Here is a 19,871-nt window from a genome sequence, read left to right as displayed (position 1 = left end):
ATTTTAAAGCCACTCTTTTATAAACCAAATTAGAATATGTCCCCTTTGTGAAAGCATTAAAAAAAATCTTACATCCAATCAAAGTTATTTGAATAATGCATCCGTCACTTCAGAGAGCTCAATTTTCTTCACAATAATGTTCCTGACATACTAAAATTCAGAAGATCAAACAAACCATTTTCATCTTTCTAATGCAATTTTAGAACACCCTTGTTTTAATAGCCTATCCTTGACAAACAAAAAAGTGTTTTGCTTGGTTCTCTAAGTTAAACTGACACACTAAACAGAAAGGTTGATTGAAGAGGAATTAAGTTGATTTGTTGTGTCTGACTGAAATAGAACTAGCTTTGGTTTTAGACATTTTATTTTCATTTAAATTCCCTTATTACTTTCATGCTAGTGAGAATAGTTTATACACATTTTTAAAAGTATTTCCAAGTAACAGAATGTTGGCTATCAGTCTTTATACAAGAATGTTTTCTTTAAAAAATATTACCATTTTAAATTAACTATCTAAAACATTGATTGCTCATGAGAGGCAATGTGATTTAGTGGTTAGATCATGAACGGGCTCTGCTGCTAGAGCACCCATCTCCATCCCTCACAGCCATATGCCAATAGTTCCCCTGCCTAAAGCATGAGAAAAATAGGAAAACCTAACCCATAAGGGTGTTCGAAAGGATTGTATGGGTTAATGTAGTGCCAGCAGACAGCAATTATTCAATACTTTGACACAATAATAGCAAGTAAATATTAGATGCTATGACTTCATCTATAGTTATTCAACCTCCAATTTTAATTTCTTGATAATTAAAATATATTTTTCCTACTCTTACAAGTATATTAGCTATTAACATGAAGCTGGTCTATAAAAGCTAGATTTAGTTTTCCCGTATGACAACTCCTAGAAACATAGCTAAAGATAGTGAGAATGTGTAATTTGTTTGACTGAGATCACTAGTTTTTTCATAGAGTTCCTTGAGCCCTGAAATATTATATAGATGTTTCAAGGGATTCCATGGGAAATGAGAGGAATGAGACGTGGTTGTAGGGTTGGGGAGATATCCAAATGTATACATATACATTTGAAAAACTTATTTTATATTTTCTCAGACTATATAATCTGAGGAGGAAGGAAAGAATGGAAGGGAGGAGGGAGGGAAGGAAGGCAGGCAGGCAGGCGGGAAGGAAGGAAGGCAGGCAGGCAGGAAGGAAGGAAGGAAATGGAGAAAGGTAAGAAGGAAGAATCTGGGAACACTGGCACTGGTTTCAAGGAAGTCTCTTGTATAATTTATTCAAAAGAGAGAAAAATAAATGTTTGGTAAATTGATATTTAAATTAAAATAATGTACATGTCTTACCTCACATTCTCTGCTTTTTTTCTTAAACTGGAGATACCCAAAAGGATAAAGCTTCCAAAAGATACAAATATAGGCCAAGAAAAATGGTCTCCAACTTGAATTTCCAATTTGCTCTTTATGGCAATACTTGGGAAGCTTTTCCTGTTTCTCAATTTGATTCATTACCATTCCTCTAATAGTGAGGAAAGGTAAGTCAATTCTTTTTATCTCCGATTTCCACTTTCAAGCAATATCTCCCAACACACACACATTCTTACTCACTGGCCTTGCATTGCTTTGTCTGTGGTCCGCCTTATCTCTCTCACATTAATGTGAACACAGCTCTTATTCTAGCTCCATTATTTATTTTTTTAAGCTAAATCATCTCACCCCTCTAAGATTGACTGTTTCACTTAATTCTATCTTCCCTGTTTCCAGATCTTGCTTCAGTATCTGTCCTCATCTTCCAACTCTTTCGGATTCACTTTTTAGATTTAAATCATAATTTAAATCAATTGGCCTCCAAATTAATATTTTTCTGCTCATAAAATTATTTGTTTCCACAAATCTATATATTAAATCCTAATCACTCCCTTGACTTAAAGTGAATTTCCACTGTCCTGACAGTAGACTCTCCAATACTTCAGTGTCCTATATTAATTTACAATTTTTCCTCTTAATTCTTCTTCTTTTATTACATTTCTTATCTCTGTTAACAGCATCATCTGCCAGCATCCTTAAATGAACAATTGCAGTGGCCCTGCCACTAGCCCTTAAATCACTTAGGCTTAACATCCTTTGAATCAACTTCCATTCTTTATATTTCTTTGCCTCATAACCCAAAACTCCAGCAGTTGTCAAATTATGTCAGTATACTTCTAGGATGTCTTTTTCATTTCTTGCCCTTCCCCTTTTCTGTGTATTCCCATTGGCACTGTGCTAGTTCAGACTGTTATATCCATAGCAGTAGTCTCCTAACTGGACTTTTCACTTTTTATTCAAATTTATAATCTCGATATACTGCTTCCCAGTTGATTTTAATGTGGAATAATTCCCATAATATCATATCTCTATTTTAAAATTCTTTAATTATGTCCATTGTCCATATATAAAATATCCAGACTTTAAACACAGAATTCAATATTCTTCACACTTTCCTTCAAAAATATTTCAAGATTATGATCCACTTTTCTTAGCAAATGTGATCTCTGACCAGATGGATAATTAGCCACTTTCAAAAAAAAAAAACCACTGGATTTATTCTTATTCATTTCTTTGCTCATATTGTCATTTACCCTGTAATTCCCTACTCTTCACTCCATAGATATTCAAATCCTGCACCCATCCTTCAATACTACCCAGTACTACCATTCAGTAACTTTCCTCATTCTCTCTTCATGGAGGATATCTATAATAAAGACTAATGACTATCGCTCAGTATTTGTTTTCATCCTTGGGTTTTAGTAGTAACATTGATGCCCAGCTAAAACTATACATCTCATCTACTCTTGTTATTCAACCCAATTTGGGCCACTGACATATGATCAAAGCAATATGCACAACTTTCTGAAAATTCTCATTAAAGACATTTGCCCTGGAATCTTCCTCATTTTAGGAAATGGTGCTAAATAGAGAAGTATTAGAAGCCCCTTGCTGAGGAAAAGAGAGCTGTCCCACCAGAGCTGGACTGTTCTCTGGATTGGGGATGAGAGAGAAATAAATATCCACTAATTCAAGCTATTTTATTTTGGGCTGTCTTCATTAGAGACGCTTAACCACTACTTGTGTAACCCAAGTATATCTTTCTTTTCTCCATATTTATAAAATGAAGAGTGTCAAGTCATATTTATCACAGCCTGGTTTCTTCACTATAAATTAATGCACATCTTTTCCCTTTTCCATTATATTGTAATGGAATACATCCCAATACAGTTCCTTATTTATCTTTGCATCGCCTCAAATTTTTAGCACAAGGTTTTTTAAAAAGTGAGCATTTGCAACATATTTGAATTATTTGTATGTTCCTTTTACTTCTCTCTTTCTTTTTCAAATTCTGGCCAAACATCTAAACTGATTATTCTCCTATATCTTTACACCTAATTTCTCCTTAATCCTAAACTTCCATTGCTTTAAAATCTTGCTTTTAAATCCATTGTCTTGTTCCTCAAATCTACTTTTTAACCATTTTTGAACTTCTAATACCATTATTATTGAATGATGTCTTCTCTTTGAACTTCTGACGTGCACCCTTTTTTCTCACTCTCTGCCTCACTAACAGATAATCTGTCATGGCTCCGTTTCAGCTCTCAAAACTTTCCTTCTTCCTTAATCACTTAACACACTCATGACTTTAACTTCTATGCTGATTACAAAACTCTCTTAATTTACAGCCATAAATTCTCCCTCAATGGATTTCCATCCAACTCTGTAACTTTCTACCTAGGCAGCTCACCATTACCTCATGCTTAAAATGTTTAAAATTGAACCAAATAACTTCTCCCATATTATCTCTGTTTCCCAATTTCTCCTTTTCTAAATTGATGTGTTACTTCTCTGAGCTCTTGAGACTTAAAGTTTGTCTTCTTTTACTATTTTTACTTAAATACAAACTATGCTTAAGACATGTCGGCTGGGCGCGGTGGCTCACGCTTGTAATCCCAGCACTTTGGGAGGCCGAGGCGGGTGGATCACGAGGTCAGGAGATCGAGACCATGGTGAAACCCCGTCTCTACTAAAAATACAAAAAATTAGCCGGGCGTGGTGGCGGGCGCCTGTAGTCCCAGCTACTCAGAGAGGCTGAGGCAGGAGAATGGCGTGAACCCGGGAGGCGGAGCTTGCAGTGAGCCGAGATTGCGCCACTGCACTCTAGCCTGGGCAACAGAGCGAGACTCCGTCTCAAAAAAAAAAAAAAAAAAAAAAGACATGTCAACCTTTTAAAAATGCCTCTTTGATTCATCTTATCGACTGCATTGCACTTTTGTTTCCATTCTTAATCACGGACTTTCAAAAACAGTTTCTACTTAATTCTCCTTTTCTCCATGGGTATCCTCATATTAAGTTATGCATCATGAAACTCCCCTTGTGCAGAATAAATATTGATCTATTAACTACTGAATTAGGTTTAACTTTCTCTGTCTCTGAATTTCAAGGCTCAATAAAATACGACTCAATATTTTTAACTTTATTCAAACTATTATGTAGACTGGCCCATTGTCTCATTATGTCTTTGTTTATGCTGTTTCTACTAAGTGAAAAGTCCTCTTCCTCTTCAGTTAATTCACCCAACTAGCTTCTATCCTACTCCTTTCTGAAATTCCATAGTGTTTGATTTTGCCCAAAAGTTGATCTGCTTCAAATATCTATTTATTACCTACTGTCTTTTGCTGTACTAACGCAGTTTCATGCATCAATTTTGTATTTCCAGAATTTCATGAGGTCTTTGAAAGATGGACTTTTAAAAATCATTCTCCTCCTGCTCATTATTATTAGCACTTGCATTACTTCAGTGCCTAAAAGAGGCATAATAGAATGACTACAAGTTTTGAGACTAGAAGGTTTGAATTCCAGCCAAATACATACTTTGTATGTGGTGACAGATCACTGAATCTCTCTGAGCTGAATATTTATTTCTAAAGAGGAGGGGGAAAAACTCAGCATGAGAGATAATATGTGCAAAGCCATTTTCAAACTACATATTGCTACATAAATGTTAGCTGAAAGTATATAATCCTTGTTTAAATATTTCTTACTCTAGACCTTTACAGCAAAGAAATAATTTAGAAAATATATAAAATAATCTACTACTCATTGAGGGAATACATTACCATTTTTTGAAAGAAAAGCTAGTTTAACACTAATTTGAACACTTTGTCATATCATAGGCAAACTACAACTAATGGAGTACAAAAATGATTTTTATAACATATATAATTTTAAGCCAATTAGTGATATATTTTACACATTTGAACACTTTTTTTCCTTAAGCTGGAATGGCCTTTCTAGAATGTGTCCTATTTATATGTCAGAACTTAAATTCAATATGAGTTTATTTTTTCATCATCATCATTATTACATAACAATCCTCAACTTTCACGTGTGTTATGAAAAATTCAAAGCAAATCTTGTTTAAAAATTTAACAGCAGTTAACTGTAATATTCTGGTTTTTTTGTTCTACTTAATTGCTTAGTTGAGATATTAATTCCCCACCTCATTTTATGGATGGGAGTAAATGGATTGGAATAGGGAAAATAAATAGCTTTTCACATTAATTTGTCTTAAACAAAGTAGACACAATCATTTTCAAAATCAAGTATAAACAAACATTCTAGTATGAGAAATACAAAGTTTTTTTTTCATTACATACTATTTTCATATTTACTGTGACTTTGTTTTTCTTTTCATGGGCATATAATTAAACTAATAATGTGAAGACGTGATCTCTTACTACTTTTTAATTTCCAAAGTAATTTAAAAATTCAAAATTTGATATTCAAATTTTCAATTGTTACTTCTGTATTTGTGGAAAAAACAATATTCTGAAGGATGATAACTATTTGCTAAGTAGTGGTACATTTTGTTGAATAAAAATATAAAATTCTCAAAAGAAAATACAGTTATCCTTCTTAACAAGAGAAGTTACATCATCCAAACTTAAAAAAAAAAGATAAGTGACAAGGTAATGCAAACTTGGTTATTTAGGAGAGAAATGGAAAACAGGTAATTGCTACACTAAAAACCTATATACATTAAAAAATTTCACAGAACGACCATAAGCCATGTTTTCAGGCTCAATTCTGGATTTTTAAAAATCATCCTCCACTTCAGCTATGTTCAACTTTTCAGCATTATTTAAATGAGCTGTGTGCTTTTTCAACATAGGTGATCAGGCCAGTTTGGTGCCAAAACAAGTGAGCATGGATCCACTGGTGTGTTTGGCATTTTCTTGAGAAGCAGAACATGGAAATGGACTTCATAGTTGTGTCTCCAGTATGAAAGAAAATAGCCAGAAATGAGAGAGTATTTTTAGAAATTGGATCTAGATGGACAGAGAGTTGCTAGGGTAACTCTACTTCTAGGGTATGAAATTACTATTAGTTTAACCCATAAATGGCCTGAAGAGGGCCAGTTATAACAACTATCATACTTGGCAGAAAATTAGATTAAATGTCAGGAAGAAAGGAAATGAGGTCTCCTCAGGCTTATCAGATAATAGACAACCTTACCATATATCTGTTAAGTACAATCTGTTGAAATTATGCCATTTTCATGACATCTCTACTGGGACCAGGCATAAAATGGGAACATCTCAAGCCTTTGTAAAGCAGACTTGCCTGCAACTAAAATTGTTTAAAACAAGGCATGAAAGAATAAGGTGAGGCATTATAGAGATGGCAAATTTAAATAATAAACTGTTGAAAATGTTACATATAAGTAATAATAACATCACCTGATGTTTGCGTCACATTTGCCAATTATGAAACAAACTTAGCTATACTGTCTCACTTTGAACTGTAACAAATGACTTAAGAAAACTATTATCATTAGTCTAAAAATTCAGTTTCATATAAATCAGGTATCTCTGAAGTGCACAGAAGGTTTGAGCCAGGTCTGTAATGGAGATCGCCTGTGAAAATGTTCCTACTCTCTTATTGCAATCCATTCCAGTCAGCATTTCAATCTTTATCATTTCCCATAAAACAAGAAAAGGGAATTCCTATGATCTAATTTATTCCTAATTATAGAAGAATACTATTTCTAGTTTTTCCTACTTTCCAATCAATGAGTAATTCCTTAATTTTCACTCAGGATAGAAGACTCCTTGCTTCATCACTTTTTAACATATTTATATCCTTCACTATGTAGAACCAAATCCTGCACACTGAGAGCATTCAATAATTAAGATTTGGTCATAAAGTCTGTGATATTATCAGAATACAAAAAAAGTCACAAATGCTCAAGATCATGCTTTAGTTAATAAGTGTATTAACTAATTTCTATTAAAATATTATGGAATAAATGTTATTTATTTACTGCCATATCAAGCCTAATACTATAAATATTTCAAATGTTAAAATTAAATAATATATGCATAGATATGAAATCCTAAAGGGATGTTCAAATTTACCTGAAGCCTAAACTTTACAGTATTGTTTGTACTATATTTTACCATTGCCACCTGAGTTCGAATTATTTTTCACATGGAATAGAATATTGCTATTTTTTCCACGGTTAGAAAAAGTTATCTCTTTAAATCCATGAAGAAATACTAAAAGCAAGAGCCCCAGCAATTTTTCTGAAACATCACAGTATCTCTCAAATGAAATAAATCAAATTAAAGGAATTTAACCAAACATATTAGAAGAGAGGGGGAAAAATACCTTCTGGGATAGATTGCTTATTTTTCAAAACCATTAATTTTTAATTGACATTGATTTCAGAAAATAAAATATTAAGAAGTAAGCTTAAAACATTGTATGTGTCTACGGTAAACAATTATCAAATATAATGTCATATAACTTTGGGGAAGGCACCATATCAAACACACTGCCATTAAATTCTTTTATAATATCCATATGAAACTCCAGGATTCACTACAAGAATCTTCTGTAAAAATATCCTTGCCACCCTGAAGTTTAGTCTGTGCAGTTATCTTTTATAATGTTATTACAAGTCTAAGAAATAGAGATAATTTCCTAAAATACTGTTTTATTCCATAGTAAATAAAATGAAGGTTTCTTTTCAGTGGCATGCTCTGCAAACATACGAAATTATCCTGTGAAACTGTGTGATCTTCTTATATTCAGCACGTACCACTTCACTTTTAGGTTTTATTATTTGTTTGCTTTTTTTTTAATTTTTTACTTTCTTAATGAATAATAAACAATATTCTTAGCCTGAAAATTTTTATTGTCATCATTTCAAATACGTAGTTTATGTAACCTACATGGCAATTTCTTTAAATAAGAATGGTTGTTATTCTGTTATCAGTTGCTATTATACATCTTCTGTTGTTAGTTATAAATAACATATATCCCAAAATATTTTTTATTGTTCAATAAATTATCTGTATTACTTAAAAATTAATTGTGTGTGCATTAGTTTTGAGTCACACAGCCCGTATCATTTTTTCTTTAATTGTACATATTTAAGTACTTTTAGAGTTAGTTTCTAAGGACAAGATTTTCCTAGCTATAATTAATTTCAGTTACCTTCCAAATCATTAATGAGCAGGATGTTAGTTAAGGCTATATTGCGTTTTCTATACTTAGATGTAAAAGGCTTCATAATGTAAAACGATATGGTGATGTTTTGAAGTTGGATGAAGTTAAACTATGGTTAAGAAAGGAATGAAAGTAATAAAACATTTAGAAAACACTTCTATGTAAGCTAAGAAATAATATACAAGTTTACAATTTAGGAAGATGGTTTTAAATAAAATAAACACAACTGAATGTAAATATATTTGGTTCAATTGAATATAACTGAAAGCTCAAGAAACCTGATATCGTACACTCATAATCCCATTTGATAAGAGTAAATAAAAGTGAATGCAATATATTAGCTAGTTAGCACTATGCCAAAAGGTTTCCAATTAGAAAGAGTAACACTTGGGTGTGGTGGGGGGCAACACATCGTCAGGATCAGTAATACGACTCACACTCCAAACCAAAGTAACTCCCACATTGCAAGGACTATATAATGTCGACAGATTCTTAATATAGTCATTATCATCCATACTAATATACAGCTGGCCTATTTGCTCTTTTCTTGGAATAGCCCCATGCTGATTTTGGATTAGCTAGAATATCTATACAGCTGAGTCCACTGGTATCTCACAAGTGTTCAACCCATTCCATATTACATCTGACCACAGATAGATGTAACTGGGGGTAACGCTATACTTCATACTCAGCATGACCAATATCAAATTGATCATGCTCTCCATACCAAACTGACAACCTGTCTATATTCAACCAATGTGGCAGGTAATCCAAGCATTGTCCCACAGACTAGAATTCTTAAAATCATCTATCTTTCTTTTTCTTAAATATCCACATCTAGTATATCACCAAAGTTTATTGCCTATTTTTTTCAAAATAATTCCTGAATTTGCCTTTCCATTTTTATTTCACACTCCCCTTATTACTACAATTTTTGGTGGGCTCTAATTACCTCCAAACCAACAGATCTCCCAATCTTTTGATTCTTTCACCTATATCTCTTTTGTCTTTTCTATTTACGACTATTAAGTAAATCTTCTAAACTTTAATACTTTTTATTCATTGATCAAGAATCTGCAATAACCCAATATTTCTTTTCTATAAACTCTAACCTCTTCTGCCCAATATTCAAGGCCTTAGAAAGCTGAGCCATATCATTTTTTCTACTATGCTCCAACAAGAGTCTTATGGTTTATTTAAATAGACCAAAAAAATCTCATACATGACACTCATATAACATCTTACATAGCATTCATATTAAGATTTCCATACTTTGTTAATGTTCTTCTTCCCAGGAAAAATTTTCCTTTATTACAGCTCATTAATATTCTACTCATATTTTAAAGCATAATTTACTTATTGGATGATACACTCCTTGAAAGGTAAATATGCTATTCCATATTTATTTTAGCCTCCTCCACCTAAAATGCTCACTTCATTATTGTCCATTTGCTATCATTTTCATATGTTAAAGCCTTAATTCACTTATTAATAGATTAAATGAATGAAGTATGACATTTTAATTTTACATCTCTTACAGCATTAGAACAATACTGAAAATAGAATAAGTGCTCAAAAATACTATTGTTTCATTGGGTCCATATACACAGAAACATGAAATTCTTTAGCACTTTGTTCAGTGTTACGTAGAATGTAGATGCCAGTGGATGTAGAAGATTCAGAGCAGAGTTGCTTTTTCAATGAATAATTATCATACTAATGCTTTTTAATAAATTGCACACAGGAGTTCCTTGGGCATAATAGAGGTATTATAGAGTTAATAAAACAATCACTAAAATGTATCTGTTCTTCAGTGTGTATTTTATTAAGCAAGAGCAATGGAGTAATATTGATAGCTAGTAAATATTGGACACTTTGGACAAAGAGTATTTGTATTAATTCCTTGTTTACCCAGTCTACCTGTCTTTTTTGTGATCTACTTCTTGAACAGATTTATTCTGTATTTAAACTACTGATGGAATCAGTCTTACTGCTTTAAATTCAAAAATAAAATATATCCAGAATCATACAATTTCCATATTTTATCGAGTAAAATATTTTTCTGAAAAATAAACAAAATATCAGAATGATTATTAACCTATAAAGATAAAGAATTTTTAAATGAGCTTTGTATTACTGTCATCTTAAGTGCAAGTTTCTTAAACAGAATGAGTGGTGGGATCTAAAATATGACTGGTTTGTAAACACTACCTCATAAGATGCATTTCCTTTAAAAAATAAAGAGAAATATTAAGAATCTCAGGCCACTGCTGGATGGCCAGCCTCAGTGGAAACAGCACTCAGAAAAAGTGCGGACAAGGTATTTTTTAATGACACAAGGAAAAACAACATGAAACTAGACGAGGTGGCGCAGAAATTCTAAGAAACAACAGATCTCTTCATGAAACCGAGGAGTAGGCACAATAATACCCACCCCTGTTAGCAGGATTTTGGCTATCAATGAAAGCACTGCTTTTAAATGTGCACGAAGAGAAGCAAGTCTTAGCCATTATTCAGCCTTTTCAAGCCCGGCTTTCCCACCACTGGTAATCATTGTTGATAACATAATCCTTGAGCATGAATTAAGGAGTTGCACGTAAATACTAAGAGCTGACAGGGATGTAGGCCTGAGACTGGGAATCCCTTTCACACTTAGTAATGCTAAGCAGTGGGAGCTAAAACGCTTCTTAAGAGAGTCTGTTAGAGTTTTTTGCTGCCTTGAAAATGATTTTTTTAAAGGTTCTACTCTTCCTCTGATTACCAGCATAAGTTTACTTTCTTGTTCTATTTGCCAACCATTTTTTTAAATAATGTTTTAGGATGTCTGTGCAAGTTAGCCGTATACCCAACAAAAAATATAATTGATAGTTGTCTTGATACAACAGATTATATAGTCTTCTCTATACTGCTGATTTCTCTCTCTCGGGGTGTGTGTGTGTGTGTGTGTGTGTTGCCCCTGGTAATCATTAAAGCTTCTTTCTAGAATTGATAACCCACGAGTTTATTAGTTTATTATCTTTTTGAAAATATATCCTTACTTATTATCTATTCACTCATAAGGGTAGACATTACAAGTGTAATTACTTAAGCAGGACAGGATTTTGTAAAACCTTTGTAAAAATAATACAATTAAAGCTCATGATTTTCAACTTAAATTATGTGTGTGTATTTTTGTGTAATAAGACAAGTCACTTCACCTCACTTTTCCTCCCTGAAAAATGATCATATTGGACTAAATGTTCTCAAGTTATTTTTACACTTTGAATGTTGTTTTACATAGAAAACAAAGAATGTTTTGTGAGAACTTTGGATGGGACCATTATTTGAATAGTATTAAAGGCAAATTTTTGAGAATAGGGGCTTCCACTAAGTTAAGATTCAATATGAGGTAAAGGAACGGCAATGTTAAAATAGTTGATTAAAAAGAAATCAAAGTGTTACAAATAATGATTACCTTTAAGTTTAAAGGCTGTCTAGGATAATCTTTAAGTCAGCATCTCCCAAAATAAAACATTCTGAACCAGTAGCAGATACAATAAAGCTACCCAAATACATTTACAAGAGTGGATACTTATTTTCCTGAATTTTATAAAACTATAAATAATAATATTCTTGATTCAGTAAAAATAAAGAATCTATTGATGAAATATAATACCAATTTGGTCTGATCATTTGACCCATTCATGTAATGAGGCAAATGGTTTTGTGATTGTGACAGGCACCTCATATTGCTGGGGAGGCTGCAGTTAAAATTCTTGGCTGTAGCCCCAACTTCCTGATTGGCATTCATTATTCCGTCTTTCTTCCTCTCTTTACATGCTTACTCATCTCAAACTAGCTCTGACTTTTCCAGATGTAGTTTATCCTCTCCTTAGCAGCTCATTTCTCCCTTGTTTACTGTATCCCCAACAGAAGACAAAACAGCCCTTACATTTATATGGTAGAAATAAGAAAGCAATAATACAAATGCAGTGTTTGTTTGGCTGACTCTCTTTAAGGGGCCACTATACATATATGTGAAGTAAATCCACTGAAGGGTAAAAGAAAAATTATCTTAGATAAAGATACTTGAAAAATTATTAGCCAATGCTTGTGTATGTGTGCGTGCGTGTGTGTGTGTGTGTGGTGTATGTTGATATTATTTTACTGTGACCCCCTTTAGTTATAGTCACCTAATTCTTTTCCTGTAATTTCTATGGCATTGTGTAGCTCTCTAAGGATCTTCTTTGTTTCAATTTCAAGATAAATGGTAAGATCTTTTAAGAGGCAGATCTATTATTTTATTTGTATAAAATGAAAAACAGAGAATACACCTGAAAGTCATATGATTTAGATGTACAACATGCTCAAATATACAATATGATTAGATCTATGTTCTTTCCTTATAAATACGTACTATATATTTACCAATGAAAAACCTCACAAAATTACACATTGCTAACACTTGATTTGAACTGATGACATTCATATTTAACTATTTGGCTTCTATCTCCTTTCAATTTAAGAATGTAAGAATATATTTTTTCTTATGTTATTACTTATGGCCAAAGCAAACATTAGATTAATTTGGACTTTATACCTAAATTATTTTATGCTTTAATGTACAAATCACTAATATGTTTAGAGCTTTTGGAGCTTTTATTTTACTGCAAAACAGATTGGCTTTGATTCAATTAATTTTTTTGCAAATATGAATCAAAATATCCTTATATTAAAACAAAGTGAGCTACAAATGTAGTACTTGAAATACATATTGATTCAAAGCCACTATTGTTACAGAGAAACTCAAAGATTAACTGAATACCTTTTAAGAAGGGATAAAGTAATAACAGGTTTGTATAAAAATGGTGGCTTTAAAACCTTATTAATGTTCTGACTTGTTATGTAGTTTAATTATCAAGAAGTATAATAGCATCTGGCATATTTTCTCAACATCAGAAAATGAATTATTGACAAATTACTTTATTAATATTAGAACAATTTTTAGAATATGAGCATATTCTACTGTCTGGATGCAGGTACTTTATAAATTTGATAGTATTTACAAAGAAGATCATCTTACTAATTAGTTTAACAAATATACCGTGAACCTCATCACTAACAAATAGCTTTTTATGAGCATTTAAATATTTACCCTGCAGCCCTTCTCATCAGTCAACCTATCTACTCACTGAGACTTACTTCCCATTTTAGAATGTATAATAAGCTAAGTCAATTTGGAAGGTCATATATGAGATTCTATTAGGTTGCTGCAAAAGTAATTGCAGTTTTTGCCATTGAACTGCAATTATTTTTGCAGCAACCTAATACTATATTTCTAATCTATTCAAAAAATGAATATGCAGTTATTTTAATGATTTTTAATGATTTCCCAAGGTTTGTAAACAGAAGCCATAAATTCAGGTCGCAAATATATTTTGTTTGGCCAAAACCATACCTTGAACATTTTATTAAAACCAGGACTATCAAGCCTTTTTCTCTAAAACCTCTTCTTTTTCAAATGTACTGTAAGATGTCTATTTCTTTTTTTTTTTTTTTTTTTGAGACGGAGTCTCGCTCTGTCGCTCTATTCTTCAATGTTTATATTTATTCTACGATATTTTTCTTAACTCTGCATCTTTATCCATGCAGTGTTTTTTCTTTGAAATATATTATTGAAAATACAATGATATATAATTAGACGGCTCTTGTATAATGCCAACACTGACTACGTGGCCACATATGCTACATGTGATTTATTTTGTGAGTAAAAAAAAAATAGCTTTAATTTCCCAAATTATGAAGGCCAAATTGGAAATCTGAGATCAGGAAGGCAAAATGGAGTACAGTTATTTCTAACCAAGAAAGTATATACTCAAAGGAACATTTTAAATAATCCCAGAATTTTCATTTTAGTCAATCAATATAAATAATCTGAAAATTATGACATGTAACTTTATACAGAAATCATAAATAAATTTGGAAAAAAATTAACATTTATTTAGATTAACATAAATGCAAAATGTAGAAGATTCAAAGAGTGGCAGATGTATGAGATAAAAGTAAATTAGTAGATAGTAGTAGTAGTAGAGAGTATAATAGTAAATTAGTAAAAATTGACTCAAATTTAAAAATCAAGATTAAAAAACCAAAGAAAATCTCCTAGTCACGTGGGCCACATTGCTCCATAGTCATAAAAATGACTGTTTAATTATAATATTTTAACTTGCAGATAGTAGTTTTTAGTGCGAAAACTGACTAAACCGTTTAGCATATACAGCATGTTGATGAATTTGATTATAATCAGACATTCTATTTTTAACGTAGAAACATATAGCACTGCCAATATTTATTAAATGTTTCTGATTCTTTATAAAAATAGTTAAAATAATTTAAGTGATTGTATAATACTCAAATTCTGTAAGTACATACAATAAGAGTTTTAATAATACATTATTTTTAAAACAATTACTAAAGAGATTTTATACATTACAACAATTCTATCAGTTTATCTGTTCTCAAAACTCATAACATTTCTGACTTTATCAGATTTTTATTTCTGATAGTGCTGCGTTATATTATTTTACATAATTAAAATATTCTATTCTCTACATGTAGATGTTAAAAATTGCATTATTTCTTAATGCCCTTGAGAATTGTTTATGAATTCTGGTTAATGAGAATTAATCTATATCTATATATCTATTCATTGCGTTCTGCATTATACAATGTGTATATATCTGTATGTGTGTATATGTACACAAATGTACAGACACACACACACATACATATATCATTATTTTTTTCAAAAAGGCAATGAACATATTTTATACATTTCCCAAGCATGCTTTTTTCTTCTGCATTTCTTATTCATTTGAAGAGCTTTACTTATCCAAAGCCAATAAAATAGGAAATGTGCTCATGAAAGAAGGCCAAGAAGTCCATCTGTGACTATTCATTTCTTTGAGCTATCAGTTATTTAATTTCTCAAAATATTTTTTCATCTCAAGCTTGACTATCTACTTCACTAAACAAATAGAACTGTTCCAACTTCTTATAGCAGTAGATATTCTTTTTCCTTAAATCCCAAAAGATCTTTTTAAAAAAAACCTATCTTCCTTCAGCATCCAAAAATTTTTTACTCACTGTGAAACCCTCATTGTATATATCGCAGGCATTTAAATTATTCCTTCCTGCCCCTATTTATAGAGATTTATAGGACATTATAACAATAATCATGTTTATATTTTTTTTCTTATTTGGTGTACTTCAGTAAAACCTGTCCAAATATTTACCATCAAAATCTCTTTTATACTTATTAATAATATTTTATCCCTGTGTAACAGCTGGTAGTACCTTAATAAAAGTTACAGAATAACCTTTGTGTTTTTCACTTTGAAGTTTGGTTCTACCAGTAATTTCAAACAGTTTAAAATGATTTTTTTGAAGAGAATCCTTTAATGTCTATACTAGCTGAGAGCGCTATATCCAGTTCCTGTCATACCTTTGACTGTGTGATCTCTAGTATGTCTTTCAACCACTCAATGCCTCAGTTATCTTATGTATAAAACAAGGGAGGGGCATAAAAACACCTTATCATTCCAAAAGAATTTTATAATGCTCGCAATATGATTGATAATTCATTTGCCTTAGTTTGTGTGAATGTACTTTCTATGAGCATTATATCTCCATTTTTATTCTTCCTATCTGTCTTTTCATAGAAATATTTTTACTTGAATGTACACACTCATTTGTTAAACATATTACACTTTGCAAATTTATTAATTAAAAGACAGCAAGTTTAATAAATTAGCCTACATTATTTTATATAATTATTTCCTATTTCTTGTAAGTTCTAATATCTATTTACTCTCTTTCTATTCCCTGGATCTTTTTTATGGTAACATTAATTTATAGGTCCTAAAATTTTTATATAAATATAGCATTATAGGTAAATATATTTATCTGTAATGTACTAAAAAGAGATAATAATCAAGGAATAGGTAAATTGACTACAACAAAAATCTTACCTCCTTCAAGCTAGCTTAGATATAAACATTCATATATTATTTAAACTGCATGAAGGATAATAAGGAAAAAGTTCAATAAATACTAGTATGTAAAAATATTAGGCTGGTGCAAAAGTAATTGTGGCTTTTGCCATTAATTTTAATGTACTTTTGGCAAAACCATAATTACTTTTGCACCAACTTAATAGCTGCACATAATAAAATGACTCAACAATTTCTTATTAAATCTAGTCTAGCTTCAAATTTTTATTTATATTTTAAAACAACCAAACACAATATAATAAAAAAAATTTCTTCTAAATTTAATCTTTACCAAATGACAGCTCGGACAGCACGATGAAGGACTGAAAAAACAGTGGCCAAATCATGCTGAAAAGCTCCTATCAGTAACTACAGAAACAGTAGGAAGAGAAAGAAAGAGGAAATTCGGAAATGTGCCCTCCATTCTTACAGAAGATGAAGAAGGAGGAGGAAGATAAAAGGGGAGAGGAGGAAGATAAAAGGGGAGAGGAGGAAGAAAATTCCAAAGACCCTGAAAAACAGTGAGTGAATGCACAAAGATTAGCGTCTACTTAATATCTTAAAGGATAAATGAGGAAATAAGTGAAAAACTAAAAGGTAGCATATTACTAAGCACTACATAGCTGATAGAATTCTAAAGTTTATGCCGTAGTCATATTTTATGGATTGAAACCATTTTAAGATCTTCTAAAAGAAGAAAGAAAAAAGATAAAAAAGAATAACCTAATACCTAAAATAACATTAAATATTATGAAGAAACAGATTCCTTTTAAAAACTGCAAAACTCAATGTTAGCTACAAGTGTTAAAGTTCTGCATGCTCAAGACTTAAACTTTGAACTTTACTTACAGTTGTGAAAGTAAAGTTCTGTCAACGGGTGTCTACATGTTGCCTTTGTGCTGTGGTGCACTGCAGGCTGTCACCAGTCTGGCTCCAGTTCTATGATTAAATATGGATTCTTGTTAGGTCACCTTATTTCTTTAAATTTCAGCTTCTTCATTTAAGCATAAGGTTCCAATAATGATATGCTCACCGTTTTTTTTTTAATCAGACAGGGGCCTAGAACTCCATAGGTTATTTGAAATGCTATATGCAATTTTATAGTTTTTATTCACATAATTAAGTTTCCCTAAATGTCTTAAAGCATTCAGATGATGTTTATAAACTATTCTTGTCATTCTACTAACCTAATTTGGTCTATTTAAAAGTTTTGCAAGAACTTAAGACTTTGTATTAGAAAATAAGATACCTATGTCCCAATGTCTTATTTAAATGTTATATATCTAATATATATTACTTAACATGTTGTATAGTTGACACACTTCTTTATACCTCTGCTTTCAAAATATCATATCCAGAAGATTTTCAGAATTACATTCAGCAGTTTCATTAGCTTTATACCACAAATCTCTGAGAAATTGTTAGCAAAAATCTTTAAGATTGTAGTCATTTTACTGTGTTATTCATAATGCTTCTTGCCTTTGTACAAAAGTTCACAACTATGCAACAAGTGATAAGTTTGTAAAATAACATATGAGGAAAAATAGCAATCAACAAGAATTTGTTGTTCTTTGCTGTGCTACCATACTCTAGTGCGGACTAGTATTTATGAGGTCAGTAAATCAAATCTCAGGTAGACAACAGATGGTTAATAGAGGCAGAAACTACAAATAAAATTGCTACTTGTTGTACTCTGGTATATTGTTTTTAGATACATTCTAGACAAATATGTCATTAGGATTACATCCTCTGCAGGCAATTCTCAACACTGAAATGCCATCCATTCTTATTAACTACTTCTTGAGCCTGCTTTTTATGCCTTTTACAGTGCTATCTTCAGGTGGACTAATTTAATAGTATCTGGTGTCTTCCCATGTACATTTGTCCTTTCCCAATATTAAATTTTAAATCCCTCCACTTAGACAGAACATGCATTACATTTGCATTTCTCCACACTTCCTAGTGAGAGTGTACTAAAAAATTTCGGATTTAATGGTTTTAAGTCTCTGGAGTTTATAGTCTTTATCCCAAGGTTTAAAAACACACATACACACACACACACACACGCACACACACAGATCTTGTTTTATAGTTACGATTCAGGAAAGTTTAATATTTGTTATTAATCAAAAAGATAATCATTAGATACTTAAGAATACATTTTCTTAAGTACATTTAATAATCTGCAGGAAATTCTTTCACACACAAGTCCTTCAAATTGCCTGGGTCAAAAATGAAAAGAGAAATTGCTAATTGTCTCTAGACAGGCAATTTTAATATCACTACAGTCAAGCTTTCAATACTCTAGGCTCACATAGGAGCTGAATTCACTAGTTATTTTCTAGCTTTTTATACTATGGTACATGTATTCCAAAAGAAGTAGAACATTAATCATTAATTTCTCTCAATGAGTGGAATTTTTGAATATTTTGTATATGATTCATTATACAATAAAATATCTAAATGCACTTTAACATTTGAGTTAAGAAAATAAAACTATTTTTAGTTGCTGTATTAAACTACAGCATATTTTCTTTAGTTGCTCTAGTAAAAACTACTTTTATTATCCAGAGTATTTATCCATAAAGTCCTCATTGCCTTATGTAGTACTATTCCATTTAATCAAACAATAAATAAAAATTCCATTTTTTATTTCTGAAAAAGTAGGTATAGTGACTGGCAGGTTATTCCAAATACATACATATTAGAAATTACGAATGAGAGAGACATTAAAAAATAAATTTTGCACATTGTGATTTATATGCTAATACTCATTGATAAATTGATGCATGGATGAATAGAAATAGACAGGTAGGTAGACGATTGATAGATGTAGTAGTAATAATTTTTAGGTGATGAAAAGATCACTAAATAAAAAAACAAGTACATTAATATTTAGGATGGAATATGAATTTATACAATCTCAATCTAGCTATAAGTTGTGATATGGTTTAATGTTTTGGATACATGCTGTTTTGTGTGTTATGATCACAAACTAAATAAATAACTTTATTAACTTTAAGAAACAAACAACACTTGGTCAAATTTAAGAAAGAATAACTGCTATTTATGAAGCTTTTGTCTAACGACATATTTTATTTGGAGTAAGCTAAAACTAAGCTATAACACTTCCCATTAACTATAAACGAGATTGTATAAGAGGAGTCAGAAAGCTGCAAATGAAAGATTAAAATGAGTGAATGCCTTGCAGGATGGACCATATAACCCTTTGATAATTGCATTCATTTTAAGATGAGCCATTCAAAATTGCTACCTGTCC

The 19,871-nt window shown here is 31.4% G+C and overlaps 1 protein-coding gene across 12 annotated transcripts in view; it reads right to left on the bottom strand.

Moving 5' to 3' along the window:
- GRIK2 (glutamate ionotropic receptor kainate type subunit 2) overlaps positions 1–19,871 on the bottom strand; it is a 671,651-nt gene that overhangs the window by 135,862 nt on the left and 515,918 nt on the right. Inside the window, exon 13 of one of the 12 annotated variants that reach the window (XM_032155846.2) lies at positions 17,441–17,530. The exons of 10 other annotated variants lie outside the window; for them this stretch is intronic. In XM_032155846.2, coding sequence (XP_032011737.1) covers positions 17,473–17,530 — 58 coding nt within the window. In that variant the 3' untranslated portion in view covers positions 17,441–17,472. Of the gene's footprint in view, positions 1–14,132; positions 17,531–19,871 lie in introns of those variants that run through there. One more of the 12 variants, XM_032155837.2, reaches the window with a different exon arrangement.

The sequence above is a fragment of the Hylobates moloch genome, unplaced genomic scaffold, assembly GCF_009828535.3.
Source record: "Hylobates moloch isolate HMO894 unplaced genomic scaffold, HMol_V3 SCAFFOLD_2, whole genome shotgun sequence".
NCBI lineage: Eukaryota > Metazoa > Chordata > Mammalia > Primates > Hylobatidae > Hylobates > Hylobates moloch.
The sequence above is the reverse complement of the archived record's forward strand: the minus strand, read 5'-3'. Positions and strand labels throughout refer to the sequence as shown.